This window comes from Odocoileus virginianus, chromosome 1, assembly GCF_023699985.2.
Source record: "Odocoileus virginianus isolate 20LAN1187 ecotype Illinois chromosome 1, Ovbor_1.2, whole genome shotgun sequence".
Classification (NCBI taxonomy): domain Eukaryota; kingdom Metazoa; phylum Chordata; class Mammalia; order Artiodactyla; family Cervidae; genus Odocoileus; species Odocoileus virginianus.
Window position 1 is genome coordinate 28,529,611 of NC_069674.1, and position 17,887 is coordinate 28,547,497.

Below are 17,887 nucleotides of genomic sequence, written 5' to 3' on the forward strand. Positions count from 1 at the left end.
ATTCCTCATTGCTAGATTTATTTCACCATAAAAACTGCGTTAGAGCTCTTGCCTTTAGGGGGAGACAACTGGGAACTAAAATAAGGGCCCTGTCCCCGGGAGCTTCCAACCTACCAAACCCGCCTAGGTTTGCGAAACGCTCTTCATTGGTTACAGGATTTAGGAAACGTGTAGCACCTCCTCTCCTCCCTCTGCCTCCCGCCAGAGAGACTGCTCGAAATCGGAGGGAGCCGCCCTAAGTGAATCGGCGGGAATTCAGGGCGCCGGGGTAGTACAGCCGCCACCCACCCCGCCACGCGCTGGATCCTCTAAGTATTCCGGGAAACTTCCAGCGCATTTTAGGCCTAGACACCATCTCGTAATTCATCCTCTAAGGGCCCGAGAACGAGCAGCTGATATGCCCTACTGGTCGTGTACGCATGCGTGGGACTGGGTTGCTGGCGTGCGTGTGACGTCACGAGCGCGCCCGTCCGAACTCTTCCTAGTTTCTCTTAAGAGAGTGGGTCAGTCAATTTCCAAGTAAGTTTGGAGATCTTGACGTGGTTGCGAGGTGAGTTGGGACCTGAACCGATATAATGAAGAGCCTGGTTTAGTTTAGGTCAACATTTGGAGGAATTATTGCAGGAAAACTCTTCATACTTGTCTTTCTCGTGAGCTTAACTTGTGTTGAGCATCTTAGCATTGCATTATGTAAGCAGCTGACTTCAGTTAGTCCAGATCTCCGCCCTCAAGACGGTCTTCTGGCTTGGAGAAGCTTGGTGCGCACACACTAAAACTAAATATAGATATTAGTGCGTGTCCCAGACAATAAGTTTGGGGAAAAAAAGAACCTGAAAATACGCAAGTTAACAGCAGTTCAGTAGTTTCTTTAGACTGCGTAGGGGCTGGAGGGAGGAGGCAACAGATATATTTTGGAGTCATAAACTTTTGGGGCACAGTTTGTCTACATAATGTTACAACTGCCAAAGGAGTTTAAAAACGAGCGCAAAACATTACAACCTCCTTTCCCTTCCTCAATAGTTTGTACACTTTAAAGCACAGTAGTAAAGGCAGTTGTTAGGGCCCTTTTCACAGATCCTAAAACTAAATTGTACAAGTAGTTCTTAAAATACAAGACTAATAGAAAATGGTTAAGTTTGAATGCCTTAGGAGGATGTGTGTATTGATCCTCGTAATAAAATTACGAAATAATTCACCCGTCCTTCTTCTCCCCCAACAAGGGATGACTAACTAGAAAGGAAAAGCAAAAGTCAGTCAAAGACACTTAAAGCAAATTATTTATTACCTTTTGGATAAAATACTGTTTTTTTTGTTTTCAGCAGTAAGTTATCAATTTCTCTAACTGAATTTGCTTTCCATCACACTATGAAGCAGATCTGATATGCCACTTGAATTAATAAAAGAAGTCAACGGAGTGCCTGAAGTTGATCTGCTAAATAAATTACACAAAGTCGATATCAGATCCCTACAGCCAGGTTGTGATTATGACAAGAAATATATCCAGGTAAGAACTGACGCAACTCAGAATAGTTATCGTTTGTTTTCAGAAGTTGGATTGTTGAGTCCCTTGGTGTGTTCTTTATTTGAGCTTATCCTGATGGGAGTAACTGAACTTCTTGGATGCACAGGTCAATAGTTTTTATCAAATTAGGGAAATTATTGACTAATGTTTCTTGGAATTTTTTTTCTTGCTTATTATTACTCTTTTCTTTTTCTGGATGTCACTTACATGTATGTTTGCATGTTGGGTTCTTTGATATTGTCCTTCTGGTCTGTCAGGTACTGTTTGTCTTTTTTCAGTACTGTTTTTGTTGTGTGTTTTGGCTGAGGATTTTCAGACTGTGGAATTTCTATTGATTTTGTCTTTAAGTTCCTGAACTTTTTGGGGGGTTATATCCAATATTTGTTACATGTATTTAGTGAATTTTTAAATTTTAGTTATTGTATATTTAATTTTGGGTCAAAGTTAAGAGTGATGGGAAGCAGGTAAATGGCTTACTGACAAAATGTGTCATATAGTAAAAGAGAAATGATGTAACTTTTCAGTTTTACCCCATAATCAATATTCTCCATGTAGACATTCATCTTTCATTTTTTTTGTTTTCCATTTTCCTGATATTTCCTGTCATATGAAGTAAAGTTCTATGTATTACAGCTGGTCTTCTCTACTTCATTGTATTTAAATTCCTAATCAAATGTTTTTTAGTATTTGCAAACTCACCTCACATTTGGTTGATTAGGATGATGCTTCTTGCATACATGTGTTTATTAATAAAATGCTTTGATTAATTTTCTTTCTGATGAATCATTAATCTTAATTATTACTATGCTGTACCTAACTTCATCATTCTTCTCTTATTTTGTGTGTTTGATATAGAAGAATTTAAGTGAAATATTTAAAAAATTCTAGCATTTTTATTAGTGTTATTAAGATAAACCCTTTTAGATATAAATGAAATGTCAGTTTGAATTCTTACATTCCTTTTTCTAACCTGCACATGTCTGCAGGTATCTCAAGAAACATTTACGTTTCTTGAATTTTATTAAATACATTTTACTATGAAATTCACTGTATTTTAGTATATATAGGTCTGTGAGTTTTGACAGATGTATAAAAACATGTAACTGCAACCATAATCAAGCTGCAAAACAGGCTTTCACTCCCCCAAAATTTTATAGTCAGCTGCTACCTTAATTTCAATCCATGGCAACCACTTTTGACCAGTTTTCTCAGGTTATACAGTATTTTTTGCCTTTCAAGAATGCCATGTAAGTTGAATCATACAGTATGTAGAGTTGGACACGACTGAGTAGAGTTGGACATGACTGAGCAGCTGAACTGAACTGTTTGTAGCTTTTTTCTTTTTAATTATAGTTGATGTACAATATTATATGTTACATGTATCAGTGTGTAGCCTTTTGATTGTGTCTTCTTTTCACTCCTCGCAATTCTTCAGGTTGTTATGTTTATCAATAGTATTACATTTTATTGATTGCTGGAATTGCACCACAGTTTGTTTATAACATTCCTCAGTGTAGCAGTACTTGGATTCTTTCCAATATTTTGTAATGATGAATAAAGAAGCCTTAAAATTTTATTCTAATTTTTACTTTTGTTATTACAGTCTCTTGAATTTATGTGTAACTATTTTTTTTTCTCACTTCAGGGAAAACTCTCACTTATCTCTTCTTTAATCTGTGGTGAAAACAGAAGAGCTATTTTAAAGATTGGACTTCAAGGTAAATGACAAGACCATTTCTACTTAACTTTTTGCTTATAATCTAGAAATGGGTAACTTTATGTATACACACACATATAACCACAAAAATCATTTTTAGTATGAAACTCTGTAGAGTGAAAAGTTATTCTTTTACTCCAGCATCAAATATATGGAATGAAAAGTTACTCTTTTCCTCTCTAAATCTTTTCTTCAAAGTCTGTCCACTCCTCACTCCCCCATGGCTTCCATTTCACTTCAGATTCCTTTAATGTCCTATCCAGATATTACAATGGCTAACTTATCTCCCTATTTCTAGTTTCATTAATGTGACCCAAACAGCAAATTGTAAGATAATGCTATTTTCAGCATGTTATTTCTTTCCTAGGTGTTATGTAAGCCAATTCTTCTCCCTAGTAACCCTTAAATAATCTTGGTAAGAGTTTAGAATACTTGGAGACCAAAGTAAATCTCATCTGAAGTCTGAAATTAGTTAAATGAATGAAGAATGGTCTACAGCAGGAAATGGGAAATAAACTTTGAAGTATATTTCCAAAACTATTGGAAACCATATACATAACAGACACTGTTCTAGGTACAGGGAATGTAGCTATGACCAAAACAAGGTCTTGCATTCATGGAGTTTACATTGTAGGGGAATAAGTAAATTCAGCAAATAATTGTACAAAGTAATAATTGACAGAAATTTGGTTTGAAGAAAAATAGAGCAGGGTGTGGTGGTGTGCCTGATGTATTATCCTTTTATATATTCCTAGGTTTGATTTGCTAATGTTTTGTTAAGATTTTTTGCATTTAAATTTATTAAAAATATGGTAGGAATGTATCTTTTCCTATAGTGATTTTGATTGATTTTGATGTTGGGGTAATGCTGTCCTTAGTAAAGAGTTGTTTATGGCCCCTCCTTTCCTATTTTCTGGAAGACTTTACCTGGAATTGTTTACTTCTTCCTTAAATGTTTATAGAATTCACTGGTGAAACCACTTGTACCTAGAGAGTTTTTCTTTCAGTTCAGTTCAGTCGTGTCCGACTCTTTGCGACCCCATGAATTGTAGCACGCCAGGCCTCCCTGTCCATCACCATTCCTGGAGTCTACCCAAACCCATGTCCATCGAGTTAGTGATGCCATCCAGCCATCTCATCCTCTGTCGTCCCCTTCACCTCCCGCCCCCAATCCTTCCCAGCATCAGGGTCTTTTCCAATGAGTCAACTCTTCGCATGAGGTGGCCATTAGAGTTTCAGCTTCAACATCAGTCCTTCCAGTGAACAGCCAGGACTGATCTTCTTAGGAAGATTTAATTCTAAGTTCAGTCCCTGTATTTGACATAGGGCTATTGAAATTATCTCTTTCTTGGATAAGCATTGATAGATTCTGTTTCTAAAGGAATTTATCCAGGTCATCTTGGTTGTCAAAATGTTGGTGTAAAGTCATTCATAAAATACTTTTTATATGCTTTTATTGTATGTAGGATCTGTAGTGATGTCTTATTTCATTGATTTGATAATTCATGACTTCTGTCTATCTCTCTTACTTTTTTCCTGATCATTCTGGCTGGAGATTATTTTATTGATTTTTAAAATCAGCTTTTAAGTGAACGCTGAACATTCAGAATTTTATATTATCAAATATTGGATTTATTTGTAATTCTTTAAATATTGTTTGTCTTAATTTTGGAACACTATAAATTCTCTTGGAATCAATTTGATTAACTTTGTTAGGATGGGTCTAGAGCAGCGTTTATGTGGGGACTAATTTGTCCTGATAACTAAGGAAGTGCCCTTCTGACAAGTTTACCATGTGCTTTGTGTATGAGGATTCCACTCCGGAGCCAGAACAGTTCACAGCACTGTGTGAGTCTCAGAATTATTCTGCCTCTTTCTTTCAAGTGGTTCTGATTGCTTTTTGGGATTCTTTCTTCCCGTGCTTTTGGAGATCAGTACTCAGCCAAAGACCCAAAGGCACTCATCTCCAGAGCACTTGTCTATGCTGCTGTCTTCCTTTCAGCAACATGTTGCACAGATTCTATCTGCTTTGCTGTCCTCAAATCTGAATTCTCCTGAATTCAGTGAGGCTGTTGGGCTTTCTTTAGATTTTACCTCCATTTTCTGTTGCCTAGAATCTCCAGGAAATAAATTAGGGCTCTGGCTTTGCTTTCCTTCTCAAAGAGAATAGTTGCCTGCACTTCCTGTTGTCCAGTGTCTGAAAACTTGTGTTTTTATATATATATGTACACATATATACATACACATATATATATGTGTGTGTGTATATATATATATAGTCGTTGTTTTTGTCATGGCCAGAAATAGACATCTACAGGGCATTTACTATATTAAGAAGTAAGTTAAATATTGATTAGAAGCCATTGTATTTTTGAGAACATTAGTGTTTTAATTTATGTATCTACTTACTTTGAGGAATTGGATGACAGAAGTAAACAAAAGGAGATAATAGGCAGATGTGTGGTAGTTTTTTCATTGCTGGTGATAAAGTAGCAGATTGAAGAGTTATAAGTTACACTGCAAGTTTTGGAAAGATGTTTAATATACTTCATAGATACATGAAAGTCTGATGTGAGGGCAGTTGGAGTAATTGTTTGAAAGCTGATATTAACGAGACCTCCCTCAGATGATACAGTAATTGAATCTTAGCATTTGGCTTTGCTTCAGTGGTTCTTGGAGGTGACCTCTGGAGAACAAAGATGATGGAGAGTCTTCCCCAAAGCCTAGAATTTCCAAATAAGATTCCTCATAGCATATCTCTTTCTTCTTTTCCAAATAGTTCTTATTGTCAAAATCACAAAAAGCTCAGTTTTTATACACACACTGCTCTTTTACTCTTCAGTGAATGGGTGCTGCAGAGAACTCACTTGTCTAGATTAAAATTTAAAATTCTAATAATTATATATTACCAGAAGTTCAGTAAAAGTAAAGTATTTGCAGAGTGATGTTATACACTATAAAAATTGAATTGTTTTTATTTAGTTCTTATTCAGTATCTTATTCAGTTCTTTTGATTGTAACCATGGGAAAATAAATTGAAAGTGATCGTTATGTGATGTTAATGTGGCATTTACAGAAATTTGTAAAACATAGTTGAAACTAGTTATAATTCTGGTTGTAATGCCTAGTAGCATTCTGTACATTATTTTTGTGATTTTAAGGTGATAGAGTAAACTAAAAGTGAATTATAAGCATTTTAATTACTCTTCTTCATAATTTTGTTTTGAAATAACTATGGGTTTTAGAATTTAGTTGTCAGCAATTTTTTTGTGTCCATAAAGCTGTGTCTGATGTGTTTTTCTGTGTGTTTCTCTATAGAACAAGATAATTCGAGTTCAGAGATCAGCAAGATCAATATATTATTTTTTGGAAGCTTAGCAAAGGACTGTGCCAAAGTTTTCTATGAAGGGGTAAAATCATTTTATATTACTTTATCTCTTTAGAAATAGAATTATTGATCATGCTATATGTATCCTACAAGCCATTTTTTAGAAGTTCATTATAGATTTGCAGATGTATGAAAAATTATACTTTTTAAAAAAACAACATCCTTAAAATTGAACATTCCAAAGAGATTAGTGAAACTTATCATTGACAGAAAAAGGGACAATTTTTCCTCTCACTGAAGTTTACTTTTCAGTATTCAATAGACTGTCTTAAAGGTAGGTACATTTTCTCTTACTTAAAAATAATCCTTACTAACTAAAAAATAATATGAGCTCTAAGTCTATATGAGTATGTCTATAATATTTTCTGTAATTATTATAAAATAAATGCCAGCTAAAATCCCCAACAAGATGATACCAAACCAAACCCAGCAGCATATTAAAAGGAGAGTAAACACCATGACCAAAGGGATTTATCCCAGAAATTGTGTTTGGTTCAACCTAAGAAAATCATTGTACTACATTGTATTACATTGTAACAGCATCACTGACTAGAGGGATATGAATTTGGGCAAACTCCAGGACATAGTGGGGGACAGAGAAGCCTGAGTGCTGCAGTCCATGGGATCTCAGGATTGGACACATTTAGCAACTGAACAGCAACAAAATACACCTCATTAATAATAGAACAAAGGGATAGAAAGCACTGCTACTCAGCATTGCTCTAGAACTTCTAGCCAGAGCAATTAAATAAGAAAAGAAAGACATCTAATCTGTAAAGAAGAAATAAAAATATCTCTCTTCTCAGAGTAGGAAGTCTTCTCAGAGTAGGAAGTCAAGACATACCTGGAATAATAGGCAGTTTGGCTTTGGAGTACAAAATGAAGTGGGGCAAAGGCTAATAAGAGTTTGGCCAAGAGAACGAACTGGTCATAGAAAACACCCTCTTCCAACACACGAGAGACAACTCTACACGTGGACATCACCAGATGGTTAATACTGCAATCAGATTGATTATATTCTTTGCAGCTGAAGATGGAGACGCTCTATACAATCAGCGAAAGCATGACTGGGAGCTGACTGTGGCTTAGATCATGAACTCCTTATTTGAAAATTCAGACTTAAATTGAAGAAAGTAGGCCATTCAGGTATGACCTAAATCACATCCCTTATGATTAAACAGTGACAAATAGATTCAAGGGATTAGACCTGATAGAGTGCCTGAAGAAATAGGGACAGAGGGTCTTAACATTGTACAGGAGGTGATGACCAAAACCTTTCCCGAGAAAAAGAAATTGAAAAAAGGCAAAATGGTTATCTGAGCAGGCCTTACAAATAGCTGAGAAAAGAGAAGTGAAAGGAAAAGGAGAAAAGGAAATATATACCTATCTGAATGCAGAGTTCCAAAGAATAGCCAGGGGAAATCAGAACGCCTTCTTAAGTGAACAATGCAAAGAAATAAAGGAAGACAATAGAAACCGGAAGACTAGATCACTTTCCATTCCAATCCCAAAAAGGGGCCATGCCCGTGAATGTTCAAACTGCTGCACAACTGCACTCATTTCACGTGCTGTCAAAGTAATGTTCAAAATCCTTCAAGCTACACTTTAACAGTAAGTACATGAACAAAGAACTTTGAGATGTTCAAGCTGAATTTAGAAAAGGCTGAGGAACCAGAGATCAAATTGCCAACATGCATTGGATCATAGAAAAAGCAAGGATATTCCAGAAAAACATATGTTCATTGACTGTGCTAAAGCCTTTGATTGTGTGGATCATGACAAACTGGAAAATTCTTAAAGAGAGGAGAAAACCAGATCACTTCACCTGCCTCCTGAGAAATCTTTATGCTGGTCAAGAATCAACAGTTAGAACCAGAAGTTGAACAACAAACTGGTTCCAAATTGAGAAAGGAGTATGTCAAGGCTGTATATTGTCACTCTGCTTATTTAACTTCTATTACATCATGTGAAATGCTGGGCTGGATGAAGCACAAGCTGAAATCAAGATTACCAGGAGAAATATCGGTAACCTCAGGTATGAAGATGACACCACCCTAAAGGCAGAAAGTGAAGAGGAACTAAAGAGCATTTTGATGGAGGTGAAAGAGTGAAAAAGCTGGATTAAAACTAAATATTCAAAAAATGAAGACCATGACATCCAGTCCCATCATTTCATGGCAAATAGATGGGGAAACAATGGAAACAGTGACAGGCTTTATTTTCTTGGGCTTGAAAATTACTGCAGACAGAGACTGCAGCAATGAAATTTAAAAAGATGCTTGCTCCTTGGAAGAAAAGCTATGACAAACCTAGGCAGTGTATTAAAAAACAGAGACATCACTTTGCTGACAAAGGTCCATATAATCAAAGCTATGGTTTTTCAGTACGTACATTGTCATGTATGGATGTGAGAGTTGGACCATAAAGAAGGCTGAGCACTGAAGAATTGATGGTTTTAAATTGTGGTACTGTCCAACAAATAAAAATAAATGGAAGAAAAAAAAAATAAAAAATTAATATGTAAAAAAAAATAATAATAATAATAAATTGTGGTACTGGAGAAGACTCTTGAGAGTCCCTTGAACAGCAAGGAGATCAAACCAATCAATCCTAAAGGAAATCAACCCTGAATATTCGTTGCAAGGATTGATGCTGGAGCTTCAGTACTTCAGCTACCTGACATGAAGAGCTGACTAATTAGAAAAGACCCTGATGCTGGGAGAGATTGAGGGCAAGAGAAGAGGGTGATAGAGGATAAGATGGTTGGATGGCATCCTTGACTCAATGAACATGAGTTTGAGCAAACTCAGGGAGAAAGTGAAGGATGGGGAAACGTGTGCTGCAGTCTATGGGTTTGCAGAGTCAGAAATAACCAAGCGACTGAACAACAAGTCTTCTCAGATGACCTGATCCAATATATATAGGATCTTTAAAAATCCAAAAAAAGGAAAAAAGCTGAGAGGGCTAATATATGAATTTAGCAGTGTTGTAGGGTATAAGATAGACACAGCAAAAACAGTTGTACCATCCAATAGATCTGTTTGCTATGCTGGCAGTGTTCTAGATCTGTGTTGCCAATATGGTAGCTACTTGTCTTATTTGGCCAATGAGCACTTAAAATATGGCTTGAGGAACTGAATTTTAAACTTTGTATCATTTTAATTAAATAGCCACATATGGTTAGTTTTTACTGTATTGGACAGCACATCTACAGAACTTAACCACTGTCTGGTGTATAATACAGATTTTTTTTCTTCATGTGTATTAAAATGATTTAAAATTGTTTTTTAATAAGAATCATATGACATCTTTGATGTTAATTAGCGATCCTCTGGATATTTGCAATACCAGTTTTGACAATTAACTAATATTGAAGCATATAGCTGTAAAAATTACTGAGTCATTTATAAGTCTCCAGATAAATTGTTTAGTATTAGAAAATACTTCTAAAATGATGCTACAGAAATATTAGACATATGGTTGATTTATGGTTTTTACTAACAAGTAAATGATACAAGGAAAAACAGTGGTTTCTGCAAAATGACAAAGTCAGATGAGATTGTCTGTACTCTGTCTCTTTTTTCATTTACATTCATTTAGGTTCAGTAAACATTTATTAAGGGCTGACATTTTGCTTGACTTTGTGCTAGGCTCTAGAGAAACCAAAATGAATAAGACACAGTGCTTGACCTTATGGTGTCCACTATCTCTAGTCTATTGGAAATCATTTAATGGTGGTGACTGTAATAGAACTGGAGTAGCAACCTCAATAAACTGAATCTGCCTGGAGGATTTGGGGAAAAACATCAAACAGTAGGCACAAAGTTTTTAGTGGAACATTTTATCTGTTAGTCTTTAAAATTTTTTATTATGAAAACTTTCAAACATATGTATAAGTGGTAAGAGTTGTATAATTACTGTCCATATTCTGAACATCTAACTTCAGTAGTAATCAATACTTAGGATCTAATTTCGTCCATTTCATCTACTCATTTTACTGCCACAGATTATTTTGAGGCAAATAGCAGGAGTTATATAATTGAAACCCTAAAAATTTCAGTATATGAAAGAGAAAGCATCCTAAAATTGTGTATATATGTATATATATGTATGTGCTTATGTATATACACAAATGAATATATACACAACATAATTATACTACTGAAGTGTTAACATCAGCTTTTATACATCATGACATCATTGGTGCAGTCATGTGTACACACACACACATATCTATGTATATTTTTCTTTTCCTATGTATTTGTATACATGCATAAGCACAATTTCATCATTATGCCTATAATAATTGGTGTATATATATGTGTATATATACTGTTCCAGTTTCCCTGATTATCTCCCAGATTATTTTTCAATTTATACTCTTCTACCAGGAAGAGATTTAAGGTAGAGGAATCAGTGAGAGCTTAACAGTAATTCAGAAACTGTAAAGACCAAAATAATAAGGCACTTGTTGACTTGACATAGAATTGATTAGTTGTATATGTGTGTGTGTTTGGAGACTGACGTGAGAAAACATTGCTACGCTTTGTGTCAGAGAATGTTTTGCGTATGTTCTCTTCTGGGATTGTTTTGCTAAGTTTCTGTGAAGAGATGGTAAATGAGTTAATTTTTTTCCTTAAGTTTTAATTTGAACAAAGAAAAGAATTAATGTAGTTATTTATTTTTTCCTCAGTGAACAGCTGTTATTAAATCAGTGGTGTATCTTGAAATCTTGCTTTAAAACTTGAGGAAAGCAAATAGTTGCCATGCAGTTCATGTTCTAAAACTCCTAGGATAGTTCATTAGGCTTTCTCTCACAATAGTAACCAGAGTAATTTTTGATGCAATTTTAAAAGTTTTGATTGTGATATAGTTTTAACAGTTGGTATGGCACTGTGAAGTTCTAGAGGCAAGTATACTAAAAAATACTACCTGACAGCCTTATCAGGAAAGTGGACTAAGAAATAAAAGTTTATGAAGTTTATCACACACACAATCAAATCTGCTTGAGGCTGTTTAGGTAGGGTAAAAATCAGTATCTCTGTATAGCTATTTTAATGAGGCACTTCTATGAGTGGCTCCAGTAGCGGTCTGTTATTACTGTTATTCCTTATGATTATTCTTGCCCTTAAAGGCATGACTTTTATTTCAGCTTTGTTTAAATAATTAATATTTATGATGACAGTTCTGAATTACTAAGAATTCAGTGTTTCATAAGACTCCAAATCATGTCTTTTTTTAAGAAAGTTATTCTTCAGAAATGATGAGAGGGAGGGAGAGAGGGGAATGAAAGTGAGAATACTTAGTAGGTGTTTAACAGGGAAAGTTTCACTCCCACCACTTACTCCCATTATTAGATAATACCACTGCTATGCCATTTTTCTGGCATCCTTCCAGTGTTATATATGTATGTATATATGTATACTTACATATGTATGCATGTATATGTGTATACGTAAACTCATATGTGTGTTATCAAATGACATCATACTATCCATGTTTTGTAAATTGCTTTATTTCACAACATATCTTGGACATCTTAGAGAAGTGTTTTAGAAATAAATACATGGTATTGAATATTAGGGATCTGTTTGCTTATATTTTAAATACATTTTTATCTTTATCCTTAAAATTCTTGTGTTTATTCTTATTTGAAAAGCAATATAAAAAGTTTGTAATAAAATGAATTAGCATGTATGCATTCTGTGAAACATATGTGGTATATTAGATATTAGTATTTTTCCTAACTGATATGAAAGGCGTTTTCTGCTATTGAAATATATTTTAAGTAGATATTCATTAAAATAGGATAAAACTATACAACTAATTAGTACTTGTCTGGTAACAGGATATTGATAATGGTAAGTCAGTGTGTCTCCTTTTAAAATATAATGGTGAGAAGAGTGAGTTCACAATTTAAATTCTTTCTGCATTTAAAATCATGAATGCTAATCATCCGAGAGGTCTAATTAGGCTATTTTTTTAGAGTTTTTAGTGTCAAGGGTAAAGATTGTTGAAAATCAAAGGTAAAACTTTTTGCATAAAAGGATGAACTTTATTTATACTTCAGTTCTTGTACCATTCTTCGTCACTTGTTTTCTTAAGCTTGGCTCTGTGTTTAAGTACAGCAGTCCTAAAACATCTTTGCTAGATTAATGCACATTTTGTGAGAATATGAATGCTCTGATTGAAACTCCATTCATCTGAGGCATTTTTTTTCAGTTTTAGCTTTTGTTTAAAGAGAGTTTTAGCATTAGTATGTAGATATAAAATACAACTTTTTCAAAGTACTTTAAAATATTTTTTTTTTCCCACCCCTATAAGATTGTTTTGAAAGAGCAGGTAGAGTAGTACCTGGAAGTCAGAGATCTGAATTCTTGTCTTCTTCTACAATAATTAGCTGTATGTGACCACAGTCTGTTCATTTATCCTCTCTGGCCCTTATTTTCTTATCTGAGAAGTGAAGATATACGTGATTACATGATTTCTAAGGTCCTTTGCAATTCTAAAATGCCAAGTTTCTTTGAAGTAGTTTTTGTGGTAGTTGTATAGTTTATGTTAAGGTTTAATGAAGGTATATTTTATATAATATGTGTGTATGTTTCATGTGTATATTCATATGTTTCAGTCTTCATTGAGTTGTCTAAAGCTTTGTTGAATGTTTTTTGTCTTCTATGCTTGATGTCTGAAAAATCTTAACTGATTAAGACAGTCATGAACCTTGTCATCATGCAGTAGTTTTTAGTGGAGAAAAGTAAAATTAAACAACTATTATGTAATTAATTATTTTATCCAGATGTGATGTGTACTAAGAAGATTGAGTAGCAGAATAAGAAAAATAGCAGGAAGAATGAGCACAGGGGTACTAGGAGAGTAGATCATCCCTGCCTGAGGATCCTGGAATGCTAAGGAATTATGGGAAGGCAGAATTTCATAGTGAGTCCCACAAAATATGGCTGTTGGTCTGGGGTGGGGGTATCAGATCATAAAATGTTTTGAGACCACTTAAAGATTTTGGTTTTCATGCTAATATTGCATGTATTACTTCCAGTTATGTCCTTGGTGTTACACGATCCAATAGATGCTAGTAATACCCATGAAATACATTTCATATGTTAGAGAAATCTTTTCTGTCAGTCACTGTGCTATCAGTGACATCAGGTTCCTGACTTTTCCCTATGCCCTTTCACTCTTTAGCAGTGTTTTAAGGTGTAATAACCTAACAATATTTGCAAGTTCTGTATAGTAAAAATTACTTTTATGCTTGGTAAAGTCAGATAAATTTTTCTTTTTGGATTATCAGTTGCTTCATATTTTCTCTGCCTTTTTCCTGCTCAGTCATGAGAATTTTTAATGTATTATCCATTAAAATTAGCAAATTAGTACACTAGTTTTGTGATTTACATTTTTTGATATCTATTGATTTACTTCCTATTTCACCACTGATTGTGTTCATCATTAGGAAATATTAGTATGTAAAAACCATGTTTGTTTATATGCAAGTAAGTTGCCTGATTTTTTTTTTTTTAATTGTTCAATTTTAAAGAACACTTATGTTAAAAAGATGTGTCCTGATTTCATTATCTCGGAGACTCATTTGTGGTAGAAATATTCCTTTTGGCTAAACTAAAAATTGTTTAATGACGAGGACTTAGTCTTTCTTTCTTTTTTTTCTTTTTGACTCAGTCTTTCTAAGGCACTGTAACAAAAGGGAAATGACCCCTTTGTGATACCTGAGTATTCTGAGTTGGTTCAAAGATTTCATTTCATGTGTTTTCACTTTTATAGCATTGATGCAAAGATAGCAATTAAAACCTTATCATTTTTAGTAGCAGGGTTATGCTTCTCAGGCTGATTTCCTATTTCTGTTTTCAGTAGACTGAGATAGGGGCCCACTCTGATATATCAGAATACTGTTTGATTGGCTTCAGTATGCTCTTCTCAGAAATTTAGAACAATTTATATTAAATCTCATTTTCAACTTAGTCTAATGAATGTTTATGCAAACTAAAACAACCTATTGTATATTTATCTTTCTTATCCTCTGTGTATTTGAATTAATTTGAGAGCCATTATGATTAATAAATTCATTAAATATGAATCCTAGGCCACTTATTTTTCTCTTTGTGAAGTTCAGTATTTCAGTTTTTACCAGTGCTGATTAATTTATTCAGAATATATTTATTGAACATTGATTATGAACAGCAGCCTCCATCAGTCATTTGTATAAGATAGCCACATGGATAAGACATTCTTCGTCTCAAGGATCTGACAGAGTTTTAAGGGCAGTAAAAATATTAAGAAAGTTTATAAATAACACAGAATATAAAAAATATTAAAATGATGTATAGAAGAGTTTAGAAGAAGGAAGAATTATTTTTCCTTCTCCCTTCTTCGGGGTACAATCTAAGGTAAACCTCACAGGGAAGAAACATTTACAACCTAGATTTTCAAACATAGGTAGGATCAGATATGTGCAGAAGAGAAAAATGCTATTTATTTATTAGTGGGGGCTAAGAATATTCCAAAAATGTATGTGGAAAAGCACTAGATATTTAAAAGAATATGATTTCTGTAGTATTGAATGGAAGTATATTGAGATAAAACAGGCAAATTCCGTTGGGATGAGATCAATGAGCCCCTTCAGTGCTTCAGGGCTTCCCAGGTGGCTCAGCAGTAAAGAATCTGTCTGCAATTCAGGAGACGTGGGTTTGAACCCCAGAGTATCTCCTGAAAGAGGGAATGGCAACCCACTCCAGTATTCTTGCCTGGAGAATCCCATGGACAGAAGAGATTGGTGTGTTACAGTCCAAGGGTCATAAAGAGTCTGACACGACTGAAACGACTGAACACATGACACACACGTTTATAATATAAATATATATAAATAAAAAATTGGGGAGGTATAAATTGGGAGATTGGGATGGACATATCCACATTACTGTATGTAAAATAGACAACTATAAGGGCCTGCTGTGTAGCACAGCACTCTATATAGCACTCAGCACTCTGTAATGTGATAGATGGCAAAATAGTCCAAAAAGAGGGAATATATGTATATGTATAACAGATTCACTTCACTAAAAAATCTCTATGTGATTTAATTAGTGCTTTCCTGGTCCATTAAGAGAGGCATTGTACTTGTCTATGCCTACATTACTGATACCCATTTTTGTAGGAGATGGTATTCTAAATCTTAGAGTCAGAAAACATTAAGTAAGTTTAGGGAAGCCTGTTTTCCATTTTACAGAAATGATTTCCTTTTTTACATAGTAATAAAAATCAAAATCTATGTGGCTTTCAGAATTATGGTATATTGATGGTTTTAAATTATTTTATTCTATATAGGACACCATTGCAGTGGCTGGATTTGTTGTTTTGTCAGCATCTTCATCTCCAAGCAGAGATGGTAAACATTGCTTATTTTTGAAAGCATCTGAGAACTTCAAATCAACTGTTTATGTAAGTGTGCAACTTTTTTAGTCTAATCATTTTATGATTTTAATGAGCTAAAGTAATGGAATAGAAGTAGTATTTCTGTATATCTGCAGATAAACTATTTTGTCTGACTGAATTATTGTAATTAAATATTTTAAGTTTAGAAAATAGGAATCCTTTTCTTAGCTGTTTAGAATGAAATCATTCTAAACATAATATCCCTTAAAGATAAGTAATTTGTTAATGAATTTCTTAAAACTTCACAGGCACTTTAAACATGATCCTATTCTTTGCAATTGTACTGTCATCCTCTTTTGATGATCTGCTTGAATTTACCTTAAATTAATCAGATTCCCCTTTTTAGATAAAACTGATTTCCTCCTGTTGTTGTTGAGTTGCTAAGTCTTGTCCAACTCTTGGCGACCCTATGGACTGCAGCACTCCAGTCTCCTCCTTTCTCTAGTATCTCCCAGAGTTTGCTCAGATTCATGTCCACTGAGTCATTGATGCTATCTAATCATCTCATTCTGTATGCCCCCTTCTTTTGCCTTCAGTCTTTCCCAGAATCAAGATCTTTTCCAATGAGTTGGCTCTTCATATCAGGTGATCATAGCTTCAGTATCAGTTCTTCTAATGAATATTCAGGGTTGATTTCCTTTAGGATTACCTGGTTTGATGTCCTTGCTGTCCAAGGGACTCTGGACAGTCTTCTCCAGCACCACAGTTCAAAACCATCAATTCTTTGGTGATCAACCTTCTTTATGGTCCAATTCTCGCATCCATATATGACTGCTGGTAAAACCATAGCTTTGACTAAACAGACCTCTGTTGGCAAAGTGATGTCTCTGCTTTTTAATACACTATCTAGGTTTGTCATAGCTTTCCTTCCAAGGAGCAAACATCTTTTAATTTCATGGCTACAGTCACCATCTGCAGTGATTTTGGAGCCCAAGAAAATAAGATCTGTCACTGCTTCCACTTTTTCCCCTTCTGTTAGATTGGTTCAAAAGTAACTGCAGTTTTGGACTGTGAATTTTAAATCATTATAACTAGACTCCAACACATCTTTATTAATCAAAATAGGAATCATTATAATCAATGTATTTTTGCCAATAAGAAATGTCTCTCTATTCCTGTAGCATAAAAATCTGTGCTTCAGGATTCGATGAACTCTTGGAAAGCATTTTCTGCCTCTGTGGAAGCGTTTTCCTGCAAAAAGTTGTTGAGATGCTTGAAGAAGTGGTAGTCAGTTGGATAAGGCAGATGAGGCAAAGCTTCATAGCCCAGTTTGTTCAACTTTTGAAGTGTTGGTGTAGTCAGGTATTATGAAGAAGAATTTGACCCTTTCTGTTGAACAGTGCTGGCTTCAGGCTTTGCAGTTTTTCATGCATCTCATGGATTGGCTGAGCATACTTCTCAGTTGTAATGGTTTTGCTGGGATTCAGAAAGCTGTAGTGGATCAGACCAGCAGCAGACCACCAGTGACCACGACCTTTTTTTGGTCCAAGTTTGGCTTTGGTAAGTGCTTTGGAGTTTCTTGGTCCAATCACTGAGCTGGTCATCACTGGTTCTCATATAAAATCCACTTTTCATTACACGTTACAATCCAATTAAAACATGGTTCATTGTTATTGTGTTGAATAAGAGAAAATGACACTTCAAAACAATTATCTTTTTGATTTTCATTCAGCTCATGAGACACCCCTTATCAGTCTTTTTCACCTTTCTGATTTGCTTCAAATGCCAAATGACTGTAGCATGAACAACATTGAGTTCTTCAACAGCTTCTTGTATAATTGTAAGAGGATCAGCTTCGATGATT

At 34.7% G+C, this 17,887-nt stretch overlaps 1 protein-coding gene across 5 annotated transcripts in view; it reads left to right on the forward strand.

Annotated features, from left to right (window-relative positions):
- The first annotated feature begins 442 nt into the window (after window positions 1–442).
- The window catches only part of POT1 (protection of telomeres 1), a 90,100-nt gene continuing 72,655 nt past the window's right edge, over window positions 443–17,887 (forward strand). Inside the window, exons 1-5 of one of the 5 annotated variants that reach the window (XM_020900436.2) lie at window positions 443–550; window positions 1,375–1,504; window positions 3,168–3,240; window positions 6,558–6,649; window positions 15,976–16,089. In XM_020900436.2, coding sequence (XP_020756095.1) covers window positions 1,382–1,504; window positions 3,168–3,240; window positions 6,558–6,649; window positions 15,976–16,089 — 402 coding nt within the window. In that variant the 5' untranslated portion in view covers window positions 443–550; window positions 1,375–1,381. Of the gene's footprint in view, window positions 551–1,319; window positions 1,505–3,167; window positions 3,241–6,557; window positions 6,650–13,423; window positions 13,564–15,975; window positions 16,090–17,887 lie in introns of those variants that run through there. The other 4 variants (XM_020900437.2, XM_020900438.2, XM_070466260.1 and 1 more) reach the window with 4 other exon arrangements.